Raw genomic sequence first — 15309 nt, forward strand, 5'->3', positions numbered from 1 at the left:
TGGGAGCTATACCCCTCTGCCGTTGGAGCAAGAAAGTAGCCGTGGATAACAGGTTAGTGAACAAACATTGCTGGTGTTCTGACAAAACCTTTTTTGTGAATATAAATCTGGACTGCATATCATTTCTGTGTCATGAAGCGCTATTCCTTTGTGGTTTTTTTTTTTTAGTTTTTTAAATTTATTTGACAGAAAGACACAGCGAGAGAGGGAACACAAGCAGACAAGCAGGGAGAGCGGGAGATGGAGAAGCAGGCTATCTGCTGAGCAGGGAGCCCAAAGCGGGGCTCGATCCCAGGACCCTGGGATCTTGACCTGAGCTGAAGGCAGCCACCCAGGCTCTCCTCCTCCTTGATTTTGAAAAATCATTTTAAAATGTAAAACCCACTCTTAGCATGCAGGCCAGGAAGAAACGGGCAGGAGACCAGATGTCAAATCTGCAGGTGATAGTTTACCAACTCATGTTTAAAGCTCTCTCTTATACCTGAGTGAGAAAATGAATGAGCTCATAGTTGAAAATCAGAGCCTCGGTTCTAGCACCAAGTAGTTATGAGACCTTGGACAAGTCATTCATTTGATATTTTCTATATGCCAAGTACTGGTCTAGGTGTTGGGCTATATCAGTGAACACAGAGGACACAGTCCCTACTGTGTAAGCTCATGTTTTGGTGGGGAGACAGAAAAAGAGGGAAAGTAACATAATAAGTAAGTAAATAACATAGTGTGTTGGAAGGTGATAGGTACATCAAAGAAAAAAATTAAGAAAAGGTAAACTCCTGCCTCTCCTTCAAATATGCAATGAACAGATGTCAAAGATTTTATTTTATTTAACTCCTCAATTACTGAATGAACCAGTTAAGGACTGTGAAAAGTCCAAGGATTTATCTCTTTATAAGCTATCGATTTAGTCTTCCATAGCTTCCACAGATGCCTGCAAAAGACACAACACTCCTGGGTCAGAGACAAAGGACTTTGTTACTCATAATAATAGCAGTGGCTGAAGTATCAGTACTTCCTTACACCAGCAAGGAGCTCCTGTTCCCAGAGGGTGATATGAAGAGGGGAGACCACAGCTGCAGAAGCTGAATTATATTATAAGAGAGCATCTCAGACCTTAGGGCACCTCGCTCTCTTCTACTGGATGGTAAAGTTTTAAAGCAGGTCAAGCCTGTTCTTGCCCTGTGGGGAGACACTATGTCATCGAAGGCTATAAGCAGACCTGCCCCTTGCTCCAAAGGTAGACACTTCCTGTCAAAGTTGTTGTTTGAACTAAGATCCTTGAAAAGATAGTTCAGAACAAAGACCTTTAGTGTCTTTGCTTATAAAACATGCAGAAATGTGAGCAACTCATGGAGAATTGTCTCCTAATGCCTGGAAGAGGTTTCAACTAGTTCAAAGGAGAATACAAAAGAATACATGTATGTAGGCAATCAGAAATCCTGAAAAGCCTTTACAATGAGAGGCAAAACTGGTTAGAATGCAATTTTCATTTTGATGGATAAGAATCATTTGCATTAATGTCAATATTCTATAATGTGCATAGCTCACAGATAATGAAAGTTGATACAACTTGTAAGGGTGCACCAGACAAAGCATTTTGCCCATTTCAAAGTCTTTCATGCTATTTCTTAACATATGTATGGGGAAAAAAGATAGTGAAGCAGGATAAGGGAGGTCAGGCATGTGAGGCAGAATAAGGGGCAGTGATTAAGTTGAATTTTTAAATGGAGTGGTCAGAATGGCTTCCATGAAGTGAGATTTAAAGGAAAGACATGAACAATGTGAGATTAATCATAGGGATATATAACGAGCAATCCAGGAAGAGGCAGCAGCCAGTGCAAAGGTCCTGAGGCAGGGGTGCTGAAGGAACAGCAAGAAGACCAGTGTAGTTGGTCAAGGGAGAGAGATGGAGAGAGCAGAGCAAAGGAGAGAGATGGAAGGTGGGATCAAGGAATGGCCAGATAATATAGGTGGGGATCATAGAGGCCTCCCTGGAGTTTGTCTGCCACCTAGAGTCTGTCTGCCACAAAAACACCTGGTATGTGCCAGCTCTGGGCTAAGTACATTCATATGCGCAGGCTGAGTTCAGGCTCCCAACTACTTTACCCAGTGGTTTTATTAGCTCCAGGTTTATGAAGAAACTGAGACTCAGAGAGATTAAAGCTGAGCTCTGCTGGTTGGGGTTCGGACCTGAATCTGTCTGACTCCAGAGCCTGAGATCTTTCCACAGTATCCCTGCTGAAACATACCCAGGGAAGGAGGGTATGATTCAAGGTTCTATACATGGCTCTTCTTTCTCCCATCTCCCACCTCCCAGTCTCCAGCCAGAAGAAGGCAGTGGAAGCAAAATGCAGCCTGGCCTGTGAGTACCTGAGTGAGGAGGATTACATGGACCTGCTGTGGACGACCCTCTCTGAGTTCCCAGGTGAGGAACCTGTGCAAGGTGGGGCCGGGGCAGCCAAGCCTATGAATGTGGCAGCTGGTCCTGTGGTGGTTCCAGCTGGTGCTGTCTGGAAGCAAATCCCCTTTCCAGGGGAGCTGGAGATTCTTTTTTTTTCAACCCTTAGCTACAAGTTGACAAGAACTGTGAAGCCTCCTCTACTTGAAGGCTAGCAAATTAAGCCATCCATTGTCACATTCATTGGCAGAAGACACAAGACTCCTGGGTCAGAAACAAAGACTACTATGCATGGCACAGCAAGCAACAGGAATAGTATATTAGTGTCAGCTCCCCTTGCTCCCAAATCTCACAGGGATGATGACAAAGGGTCCAGGTGGATGCTGCACATGCAATGAAGTAGTGGGGACAGCTGTTGGGCTCTAACTCTTGTCCTATGACAAGAACTAGCTCACCCAAATGCATGCAAATGCTAATAATGGATGATGGTCGCTCCCTGAGGAATTACCTGAGTGTTCCCTTCCAGGTATCTGATTGATCTACTACTCCCTATATTTTTGACCCTGTATTCCAGTTTTCCTTGCCTTCCCAACATATTTTTCAATCCCTTTTTCACTTTGCTTCCCTGAGGAATCCCAGGCTTGGGGAAATCAAATCTTCTGTAGTGGGTTCCCAGAAATCTGCCCAGTTTTTGTCCAGAGAGAGACATCATCTTTATTATATTGAGCAGTAAACAGACCTACCCTTTGCTCTGGAAGGAGACAGTATCTCTCTCTTCCAAGGTTATTGACTATCCAAATGAAAGGACAGCCTGGAACAAAGGCTTCCTGGAACAAATTGCTTCTGCATGCAAGAAATACAAGAGACCCATGGAGAATTGTCCCCCATCAGCACTCACACTGGAAGGATCAGTGGGGCATAAAAAAATCCAAAGTTGCACATAGAGTGAAGGTGATATATCTTTTTCCTTTAAGAAACCGAGTAATTATTACAACAATGGTAGTATTTAGAATTTATTGAGTGCTTACTCAACAAATGAGTGTATATTTGGTTCTATTCTCTATACAATGAGTGTATGTTTGATTCTATGCTCAGTGTTTTATAGATATATCTCATTTCATCCTGTGAAGTACATGATTATCCCCCATTTTACAACTAAAAAAAACTAAGGCATAGAAAGGGGTAGCAAAAACTGTTCCTAAACTTTCAGGTGCCAGTCTCTGTATCTTTGTGCCTGAGGGCTAACTCAAGAGGAATGGAAAACCTCGGAATCTAAAAGCACCCCAGGGAGTTGAGAGTGCCAAGGAGTTAAAACCTGGGAGCTGCCTTTGAACAATAAATGCAGGAGTTAGTGGTGTACAAATACCCCAGCTTCCTCACTCCTTAGGCAGGAGAATGCTAAGATGCATTTTCCACACTGGGTCCCAGAACTCCCCAGTGGAATCTGAGAGTAACTGCCCACAGTGGTAACTGTCTTGACAGGCTCTCTTGCCTTCCCTTCCCTATCTTGCTCTCCCACCTTCCCACTGGTGCTTCTTTGGGTTACCTCTCAAGTAAACACTTGTACTTGGACCCTTGTCCCAGGGTCTGCTTCTGGGAGAGCTCAGCTAAAACACTCAGTGTCCTTCACCTGGCAGAGCTAAGAGTTGGGGTCCCACCCCAGAGCCCAGAGTCTGCATTCCTGTATGATCCTGTCTATCTTTTTCTTAAAACCCTTCCCCTATATGGCTCAGTGGGTAAGACTAGGGACATGGAATTAGACACCACATTGCCAATAACCATTTCCATGACTTTGGGCACTCACCATGATTTTCCAACAATTTCCATGATGTTGTCTTTCTGAAACTCAGATATTCTTATTTATTACATTTATGGTTTGTTGTGTCTGTTCCCTGACACATCCCGAGGCTCCTAGAATAGTTCCTTTTTAATTTATTAAAAAGTTTAATTTAATTTAAAAATTAGTTCCACTTAATTTTTTGACTGAAGAAGTGTGGGAAATTAACAGCATTTATTTTAGGGGGTTGCTTTTGATGATTAAGCAAGATAATAGATGCAAAAGTGTTGAGCCCAGAGTTAATTATTATTAATAAAAACCACCATACTATACTGTCTCTACTGAAGTAGGGAGTCTTATTTTGTTGAGCCCCATTTTACCAGTGAAGTAACTAAGGCTCTGAAAAGGCAAGGGACAAACCCAAGACCACAGGACAAGTCAGAGACAGGTCTGATTCCCATCCCTGGTGTCCGGTGCCTGGATCCAATGAACCCTACATCCCTTGACACCTGTTTCGTTATCTGTTGCTATGCAACAAATTATCCCATATTTTAGTGGCTTCAAATAACATATTTATTACTCACAGTTTCTGTGGGTCAGGAAGCTGGGCATGGCCTACCTGGGTCCTTTGCTTTGGCATAACCAACAAGATGATAATGGCGGTGTTGACCCAACATTTGTAGTCACATCTGGAAGTTCAGCGGGAGCAGGGTCTGTTTCCATGCTCGCTCACGTGCTTGCTGGCAAGATTCAATGCCTCCAAGGGCTGTTGGCCTGAGGACCTCAGTTCCTCACTGGCTGTTGGCCAGAAGCCACTTATAGGCCACTGCTTAAGAAGAGTCAGGGGGAGAGAGAATGCTAGGAAAACAGAAGCCACATTCTTTTATAACTTCATCTCAGAAGTGACCTCTAGTGTTTTTCTGTATTCTAGTCTTTAGAAGAGACTCCCTAGGTCCAGCCTGCTCTCAGGGGCAGGGAATTCTTTTTTTTTTTTTTTTAGGATTTTATTTATTTATTTTACAGAGAGAGATCACAAGTAGGCAGAGAGAAGGGGGGAAGCAGGCTCCCTGCTGAGCAGCCTGATGCAGGGCTTGATCCCAGGACCCTGAGATCATGACCTGAGCCGAAGGCAGAGGCTTCACCAACACTGAACCAGCCAGGTGCCCCAGGGGCAGGGAATTCTATGGGGTGTGAATACCAGGAGGTGGGAGGTGCTGGGCACCATATTGGAAGCTGCCTGCTATAGTGTCCCTGCTCTCTCCCAGGTGTCCTTGTGACTCTGTGGATCATCGATCGCCTGGGCCGCAAGAAGACCATGGCCCTGTGCTTCGTCATCTTCTCCCTCTGCAGCCTCCTGCTGTTCATCTGTGTTGGAAGGTGGGTCAAGAGACCGGCTCTCTCCGACCAGCAGGCTCACGTCTCAGGTCACGGTCAGTGGCTCCTTGGGCCTGTAAGCTGTGGAGCTGCACTCCTGTCGGTGATCTGAGAGATCACCCCCTGCCCCAGCCCCTCACTTGACCACAAGATCAGACTCAATTTGGGGCCTCTGAAGGGGGTAGGGCTGGGAGGTTTTGCTCCAACACCGTCACGTTTAGACTTTTGATATTGTCTTCCAGTGAGATCATGGGTACAACTGTTTTTGTATGGTTTAAAAGCATTCCTTTGTTCAAGGGAAATACTTCAAGGTCCTGTTGTATAATCCCTTTTCTGGCATTTCTCTATTTTCCCATCTATCAAGGACCTCAAAATATGGAAGGGGCTTGTGTCTCTCTTGACCTCAGAGAGGTTCCAGACCAAAGCTGATGAGGACTGTGTGGAAGGTCTGGAGAGGAAGCTTAGACCCTGACGTGTTGGTGTTCTTAGGCATTTTGGGGAACCATGGAACAGGAGGTCGGGGACCAGGATTATCCTAAAAATACTGCATAGAAGTTTACTGTCCCTGGCTCAGCTGGCTCCTGACTCTATCAGGTCCCGTCTGGGTTTTCAATGATTTGTATCACTTCTCTCTGACCTTGCAACCAACCTGGGCACCACAGATGTTTGCAGCTCTTAGCCCGGAACTTTGGAGAACAATAAACTTATAAAGGCAGGACTTTCAAGAAGGCACCAGGATTGTGTGTCTGTGTGGATGTGTTGGGTGGGGGTGGGCTGTGCCAATTTCTAGGTTCTAAATTCTGCCTGGGCAAATAGGACTTTGCTGAAACAAGCTGACTGGGAAAAAAAAAAAAAAAGTGCTCATCTTCTTTTTTTATTTCTCTCCCTAGAAACATGCTCACTCTGTTACTCTTCATTGCAAGAGCGTTTATTTCTGGAGGCTTCCAGGCAGCCTATGTTTACACACCTGAGGTAAGAGGGGTGCCTGGGAACAGCTGGGAAGGGGAAGGAGTGAGCTCTGCCTCCAGAAACACCCAGCCTGGGCTCCTCAGAATGGGATTTGTCCAGGAGCCTGAGTAGTGACTGTGAAGCTCTTCATTCCTGCAGGCTATCTTCCAATTGTGTTTTGTTTTGTTTTGTTTTGGTTTGGTTTTTTTCATTTTTTTGCTTCTTATAAAAGCTGATGTCCAATGTAAAAGTTCCAAATGGTATTGAACTGCATAAAACTAAAAATTAAAGGGCCCCATGGTCCCCCTTCCTAGACACCACCTTTCTGAATAGTTCAGTGTTTTCTAGGCACACACTGATTTATGTTAGTGCAGGTACCGAACTGGGGAAGTGAACAACTATTTCTTTTTTTTTTTTCCAATTTATTTATTTTCAGAAAAACATTATTCATTATTTTTTCACCACACCCAGTGCTCCATGCAAGCCGTGCCCTCTATAATACCCACCACCTGGTACCCCGCCACTTCAAACCCCTCAGACTGTTTTTCAGAGTCCATAGTCTCTCATGGTTCACCTCCCCTTCCAATTTACCCAAATTCCCTACTCCTCTCTAACGTCCCTTGTCCTCCATGCTATTTGTTATGCTCCACAAATAAGTAAAACCCTATGATAATTGACTCTCTCTGCTTGACTTATTTCACTCAGCATAATCTCTTCCAGTCCCGTCCATGTTGCTACAAAAGTTGGGTATTCATCCTTTCTGATGGAGGCATAATACTCCATAGTGTATATGGACCACATCTTCCTTATCCATTCATGCGTTGAAGGGCATCTTGGTTCTTTCCATAGTTTGGCGACTGTGGCCATTGCTGCTAACAACTATTTCTTAATAAAGAAACTAATTACAATGGTGTGGGACAAGACTTAGGGAAACAAAAAAACAATAAAGCAGTGCCCCAGAGCTTGCAATGGGGGTGGAGGTGGCTGGGGACACAGCTGTCACCCATCTTCCCAACCAGAAGCCAGAGGGCCAGGAGCCCTTAATGGTCCACATAGGCCAGGCCCAGGGCAGGGAATGAGGTAGGGAATTTTGGAGAAGATTGAAGACAGTGAGCACAAGACACGTGGATCTACTTTGTTGTTTCCAACCCTTGCTCTACTATGCTATGAAGTAAACAGTATATACTATATATTGTATATCCTACATATAATATACTAATGTATACTACATACTATATAGTACACTATATACTATATAGTATATTATTATATGCTATATACTATATATATTATTATATATATTATATGCTATCCCTTTACTCCTATATAGTATATAAGTGTATATTATATACTCTATTTTATTATGCTATATTTTATATATACTATGTTTATATACTTCACTATATATATGTATATATGTATATATGTTACACATAGTATATACCCATGGTATATACTATGGGTATATATATTATGTATACATACTTCACTAAACAGTATATATACTTTATATTGTATACTATATTATACTATATGGTACATATATGCATATATATTATACATTTTACTATACTATATAGTATAGTGTGGGCAAATCATAATTTTATAACAATTCTCATACTAACAGGTATTTGGATTTTTTACAACTTTTCACTATCACAAACAATACCAAGGTGAACAGCTTTATATAGTCATGTGCATGTGTGTGCTTCCCTTAGAATAAATGTCAAGGTGGAGTTACTGAGTTTAAAGCCTATAAACATTGAGTGGAATTGAAAGCTAACCCCCTAAAATGTGGCACAAATTTACACTCCACACAGCAGAGCCTGAGCAGTTCTAATTTTCCACAGTCAGGGATTATGGGTTAATTTTTTTATACCTATTTATTTTAGAGAGGAGCAAAAGAAGGAGGAGAATATTATGTAACAGATGCTGTGCCAGGGGAAGGAGGGTGTCTAGATTATCCCTCATTCCCACAACACTCCAGAGCCCTCACTCTGAGTCATCATCCTAAACCCTGCTCCCGCCACCCCACCTCAGGCCTATCACCAACCCTGCCTCCTCCAAGGAGGCCTCTCAGATCTCCCCCTCCCCTGACTTGCTTTTGCTGGTCAGTGCCTGTGTCCCTCATTTAATCCAACATCTATCAATCTGTATTAAATTGTAAACTTTGGAATATCCATCATGGAATACAATTGCAGCAGTGAAAGAAAATGAGGTAAATGTCTATATACTGCTATCCATAGGATTTTAAGACATAATGCTGAAAGGATAAAGCAAGTTGGACTGTGAGTATGCTATGACACCATTCATATTTTGAAAATAATGCTATATTTTGTATACAGATATGTTTAATGCATCTGGATGGATACCATCCAAACTTCATAATAGTTGGGACCTCTGAAGAATATAGGAAAACCTGGGCAGGTTCTGGGTCAAAGGGAGTTCAGGTGTCTTAATTTCTGATAAGGAGAATATATTTCTATATTGCTATATCATTGGGTGAATTAAAATATCATATGGTATGCACTCAAAAGTATTTGTTGAGTGAATAAATAAATGAATGAATAAATGAAGAATAAATGAATAAATGAATAAATAAATGAATGAATATCAATGTCATAGAAAAATCTAGAAGGATATACAGAGAAATGTGACAATGGTTAGTTCTGAGTGTTGGGATCCTGCACGAGCTTTGCTTTTCCCTGTATATTCATTCTTCCTGAGCTTCCACACTGAGCACGGTTAGAGGTGTGCTAGCTGCTGTAACAAAAGATTCCCCAAGTGCAATGTACTGACACAGCAGAAGTTTCTCACTAATGAAACAGGCCGATATGGGTGTGCTTTCACTTCCACAGTGTGATTCAGGGATCCAAGCTCTTTGCATCTTGCCAATTCCTCATCCAGTAATTGTTAATCAAGGGCGATTTTGCCCCTCCCCCAAGGGACATTTACAATGCCTGCGGGTATTTTGGGTTGTCACAACTCCGGAGAGAGTGCAGAAGGTGCTACAGGCATCTAGTGGGTAGAGGTCAGGGGTGTTGCCAAATATCCTACAATGCACAGGATAGCCCCCACCATGAAAAAGGACCCATCCCCAAATGTCCATAGTGCTAAGGTTGAGAAATCTTGCCACAGGGCCTTGGAGGTCTTGAGTCCTCCTTCAAGCCAGCAGACGGGGAAAGGAAGTGGAGAAGACGTGCCTACTTTTTAGTTCCCTTGGCCTGGAAGATGTGCAGTGACATCTCACTTTGCCCAAGGGAGAGCTAGGCACGGGGGCCCCTTGGTGACAAACTGAGACACTGTGTAAACATTTCTACCTCTGTCTTTATGAAATGCAGCTCATAACCCTTCAGGGTGAATGAATGAAAAGAGGCAGGTGGGGTAGGGTCTGGATTCTGAATGTGCACCAATTCCTGGTGGAGCTTTGGGGGAACCTCCCAGGGCAAGGAGGACCCCCTCACTGGTTCCCATCCACAGCTTGGTCTCTTGCCTTCTTCCTCAGTTGAACTTCCTATCCCTCTTGAGATGAGACTCCCCTGATCTCCCACCCCTTGAAGTGGTTACCAACACCTTTGTGGTTCACGCTAACTTCAGGCCTGCCCACGGGGGGCAGTCCCATCACTCCTGAGCTAGAGAGGAGGGAGGATCCTACATTTTCTCAACCGCACACGGATGCCTGTGTTTCAGGTCTATCCCACCGCGACTCGAGCGCTGGGCCTGGGCACCTGCAGCGGCATGGCAAGAGTGGGTGCTCTTATTACTCCATTCATTGCTCAGGTGGGTGTCACCCTCAAATACCGGGGTGGGGGGCATGACAAAAGTCAAAGCATGGCAAGCAGCTCCTCTACGCGGAGCCTTCTGCGGAGCCCATGGTGGTGTGCACCACCTTCTCTTACCTAACAACCATCCTATGAAAGGAGTCATATCGCTTGCAAATGAAAAAATAGGCTCAAAAAGGTAAAGAGACTCGTCCAAGGTCACACCGCTGGGAAGCAGAGAAGCTGGGACTTAGAACCGAGTCCCCAGAAAATCCTGGGGGAGCCATATGATTTGGCCAAAAACTAATTGGATAAGAACAAGTAAGATGAAAACAAACTGTTGAAAACAACATGATTTGGTGGGAAACATGTCTCAGGCCCTGGTTTCTGAGTTGCATGATTGGGTGTATTTGCAGAATTCTGTAGCCCCTGGTTGGTCTTGGAACATTTCTCTCTACTTCCAGGGATCTTATTTTGAAGTCATTTTTCTTTTTTGATAGCCAATTCATTTTTTTTCCTGTCTTTATCATTTTTATTTTTTTTTTACCAAAGTAAAAGTCACAGAATGTAAAATTAACCATGTTAAAGTGAACAATCCAGTGGCATTTAGCACATTTCATAGTCTAGTTTACAAACATTCCCATCAAATAAAACTCCATGTCTGTGAGGCAGCCACTCCCCGTGTCTCCTCTCCCCCAGCCCACCAATGTGAGTTTAAAAAAAAAAAAAAATAAGCTCTACACCCAACGTGGGGCTCGAACTCACAATCCTGAGATCCAGAGTCCCGTGCCATACTGACCAAGCCAGGTGGGTGCCCCCTGTGCATTCCGTTTGCATGAATTTACCTGTTCTGGATATTTCACATAAACAGAATTCCACCAGAAGCTTTAGCCAAGTGTCTCTGTTTTGGGCCGCTATGTGTGGCCGTTGTGAGACAGTATTACCCGCTGCGGAGGGCCGGCTACATGCCTGCATGGTGCCAAGTCCTCTCGGGTATCCTATCCTCAGGAGGTAGATACTGCCCTACCCATTTGGCAGGTGAGAAAACAGGGTTTGGCTCTGCTGTTAAGCTAGAAAGTAAACAGAGGTACTGCTCTGAGAGAGTGTAGTTGAAGGAATATAGACCTGATGGGGTGTGAGCTCAAACCCCAGGCCCATCCTTCACGTCTGTGTGAGTGGAGTATTCTGCTTGGCCCTCTCTGAGGCTCAGTTTTTCTGTCTGAAAAATGGGGACAATTCCCTTGCTCTTAGTCTCTTAGTGGGGACTGAACTGAATGGGGTAATCCCACAGAGGGCTTATAAGACGTCCTGGCATTATCCATACTTCCTGAATATCCCCTCTCATGGGCCCATGTCTCCCTCCCCCAGGTCATGCTGGAATCTTCCGTGTACCTGACCCTGGCGGTGTACAGCGGCTGCTGCCTCCTGGCCGCCCTGGCCTCCTGCTTCTTGCCCATCGAGACCAAAGGCCGCGGACTGCAGGAGTCCAGCCACCGGGAGTGGGGCCAGGAGATGGTCGGCCGAGGGACGCTTGGCACAGGCGTCACCAGGTCGAACTCTGGCTCTCAGGAGTAGTGACCGATGCGGGGCTGAGTTGGTCTTTGAGGCCATAGAACGCAGGGAGCTGAGCTGGTGGAGCCCAGCTGGGGCACTGACCCTCACAGCCCACGTCAAGAACTCACCCCAAAGGACAACCTGGACCTACAGGGTTTTGTGTCTTGACTCCGTTTGCTCATATTCACCGAGATCCCCCTGGGGCTGGGGAGGCATTTGCTCCGGGGGGTTCTCTGGAGGTGTGGGGGGAGGTTTGTTAATAACCTGTGGACCTGCATGGGGAAAACTGCCACATTAGGAGTGGCCGGTTTCACCGGTCGCCAACCAGATGCCGCCCAGAGTCAGCCAGTCACACCCTTGGTGAACAACCCCCCACACATCTCTGTAGATACAGTCCAGGCCCAGGGCCCGGTAGAGACCCGCCTCGAGGGACTCAACACCTGCCAACGGGATCTGTTCAGGAGGTTTCTTCTTCATCCCCAGCCCCGGAGTCTTCTTCTTTGAAATTGCAGGTGACCTGGCTGTGGCCTGAACAGCTTCTTCCTGGGTCTGAGAGATGCTGTCTCTGAAGGGGTCCCTTGGTCTGCCTCCCCAGGGCCTGATTAGCGGAGACTCTGACATATGGACATGTGTTTGAACTTGAGCCACGTGTCCCCTCCTGGTCCCCTCTGGAGTTGCTCTCTCTGGATCCAGCGGATCTACAGGTCTGTGGGGACGGCTGGGCTTCTACCAGATGACCACCTCAGAGAGCTGTCGTCCTCCGCCTCCCCCAGGAATTGGGGACTGAGGCCAGAGGAGGTGAGGATAAAGTCCAAAGCCAAAGCCGGGGCCTCCCGTTTGGAAACAACGAAGGCCAATGCCAGGGGCTTCTTTTCTGACCCCCTCATTGGTCAGGCTGGTCGGTGACTCTTGGAGGAAGAAAATAGTTAACTCAGGTTTCAGTGCTGTGGATTTTGGGGGTGGGTAACTGGCTACTCGGGCAGAGAAATGGATAAGATTCTACACCAACCACCCCTCCCAGCAAGGTCAGGGAACCAGGAATCCTTGCCCACCCCTTGGTTTCTTGATTCCCCCTGCTGTCAAGGACCGGCTTGGTCTTTGCATAGAGGCAGCTCCCAGGGGTCTAGTAATAGTTCTCTGCCATCAGTGGGGAGGACCGGGAGGGCCCACATATGTGACATGTGTACATTTGCAAAGGAAGAGAGGGCAGTTAGTTGGGTTTTGAGTTGGCCTCAGGAGGAAGGGCTAATGCCATTGTCTCAGTAGACAATATGCACCTCCAGGATCTGGTTTCCATGAGCCCTTTCCCCATCCTGAAGGCAGGGAACCTAGAACAGGAGGGTGGAAGCTGCTGGATCCCATCAATGGCCAGAGAAGACTGACCTTCTGAGTGGAGACGCCTGCTTGAAGTCAACATTTTGAGGAAGTCAAATGTGTACGTTCATCTCTTATTAAAACATGTTGGTGATGGACATTGTAAAGTTTGAAGTTTGTCTGTGTGTCACAATGTCTTAGTGATGGTTCAACTTGCCAACTTTATCTGTTCAAGGTAATCTCAATGCCTTAATATGATACTCTTTCCAATAAGGTGGACAAGACGCACCATTGGCTGTCAATGTTGTGACCTTGAGCCTGTTAGAGATACTTTCTTCCAATGGCATGGGTGGATAACTCTTGCAGGTTCAGGTCCTGGGTCAGTAGCAAACAATCCCACATTCCCAAAATATAGACTATAGCCCCCTCAGCCCAGGCAGCCAGAGAGGAAGCAGCTTAGCAGATCTACCTCTCCCCAACACCCCCATTTCCTTGAGCCATGGTTGCTATGGCTCTAATTCTTTCTGGCCTGTTGAGCTCTTCTGGGTAATAGAAACTTAGCTTGCCTTCCTTCCTTCCTTCTTTCCCCTTCTAGCTAGTCAGACAACACCGGATGAGTATGTCCACTCCCATCCCCCTCAAATAACCTGGCAGAGCTGGGGGCTGGAGTGGAACAGAAATGCTTGGTGGGAAGGAATGTTTTCCGGGCCCCAGGGTAAAGAGGCTTGCAGTTGAGGGCTTTCTCTTCTTGAGAAAATGAAAGTTTAAATCTCTTTGCCCTCTAGATTGCCTACCCTTAGAAAAAAATTAGTATTATTGAATGATACAAGAGCTGCCACCAAAACTGTCCAAGCTCTGAATTACACAAGGTCTTTAGCTGAAGACATTCGTATCTAATTTCGAACTTTCCAAAAGCTTCTGTTTCCATTAATGGAAATATCAGCGGTTTCTCTCTGTGTTAGGAAAGATTTCAGAAAACATAAAAGATGGTCATGTAGCTAAGACTATGTGGTTTATTTCTTTCCCTTATTGCAAGTATTCTTACAACACAGAAGTGAGATGTGTTGGCAATGATATTAGAGTACCTTGGGTACAGACTTTGAAATGAATATGGATATTCATTATGTGGGGCAAATGTTAAGTAACAGAGAGCCTTGAAGGGTGAGATCAAGAGTCTCCCTTGGTTGCTACTAGTAAATTAGTTTGGGATAACAGGGAGATGCAAATGACAATAAAAGCAGTCAATAATAATAGTTTACCCATTTGAATATTAATTTCTCATTTAACAACATGCACTGGGTCAGGCCGTTCTAAGGAAGGTTCAGCAGCTCAAGAAAGTCATCAAGAACCCAGCTTCTTTTTGTTTTTCTTCTCCGCCCTCCTCTGCCTGTTGGCCATTTGACCCTATGCATGAAACCTCATGACTCCCAGATGGCTGCCAGGGTACCAGGTATCTGATTTTTTCAAAGGAGGCAGAAAGGGAAAAGAACAGTCACAAAAAGTTTTCTTGCTAAAAGATCTGAGTCTAAAAGCATGAGTCTTCCCCCAGAGCTGGAGAAGGAAGGACCTCCTTCCCACAGGATCAAGGGATATCCACAACTTCTTGACCACGAAATTGGGATTCTGTTAGCATGAAGATAGAAGGATGGTGATGGGGCATGGTCGAGAGGAGCCTTGCTACAGAGCTCTCATCAAGGCTGCTTTAATTGCAAGGAATCAAAATTGGACTCATGTTCATTCAAATGAAGAAGTACAGCTTTATTATAAGGCTGGGATCAATAGTGAATTTCCTCCAGGGGACAGCCAGGGAACATAAGTGAGTGGAACAGGTGTAAGGAACAACAGGGAGAGGGAAGTATTGTGGCAGAGTGAGAAGCACAGATCCCCTCCAAAGGGGACATCTATTGCTCACCTCTACCTGATTTTGTTGCATGGTGGGATCACCCAATTTCCAAGACTGGAACCTGGCTTTTTATATGAACTCTCTCAATTTTAGTATGTTGGATCAAAAACAGTTATGTGATGTGTGAGCCCATACAATTCACCTGCTAGGTTTCACTGATAGGTTGCCAGTTTGCACCTCTGAGAGGTTAGAAAAATCTCAGAAATAAAGTGCAGCCTAGCTTCACAAATGAAACCAGAATAAGGGAACCACCAGAGCCCAAGGCAGCCCCCTTTCTGGAGCT

General features: G+C 45.2%; 1 protein-coding gene across 1 annotated transcript in view; it reads left to right on the forward strand.

Annotated features, from left to right (window-relative positions):
- LOC122903330 (SV2 related protein) overlaps nt 1–13281 on the forward strand; it is a 73818-nt gene extending 60537 nt beyond the window's left edge. Inside the window, exons 12-16 of the mRNA XM_044244099.1 lie at nt 2315–2422; nt 5438–5549; nt 6437–6518; nt 10185–10274; nt 11624–13281. Coding sequence (XP_044100034.1) covers nt 2315–2422; nt 5438–5549; nt 6437–6518; nt 10185–10274; nt 11624–11830 — 599 coding nt within the window. The 3' untranslated portion in view covers nt 11831–13281. The remainder of the gene's footprint in view (nt 1–2314; nt 2423–5437; nt 5550–6436; nt 6519–10184; nt 10275–11623) is intronic.
- Nucleotides 13282–15309: the final 2028 nt, after the last annotated feature.

The sequence above is a fragment of the Neovison vison genome, chromosome 3, assembly GCF_020171115.1.
Source record: "Neovison vison isolate M4711 chromosome 3, ASM_NN_V1, whole genome shotgun sequence".
NCBI lineage: Eukaryota > Metazoa > Chordata > Mammalia > Carnivora > Mustelidae > Neogale > Neogale vison.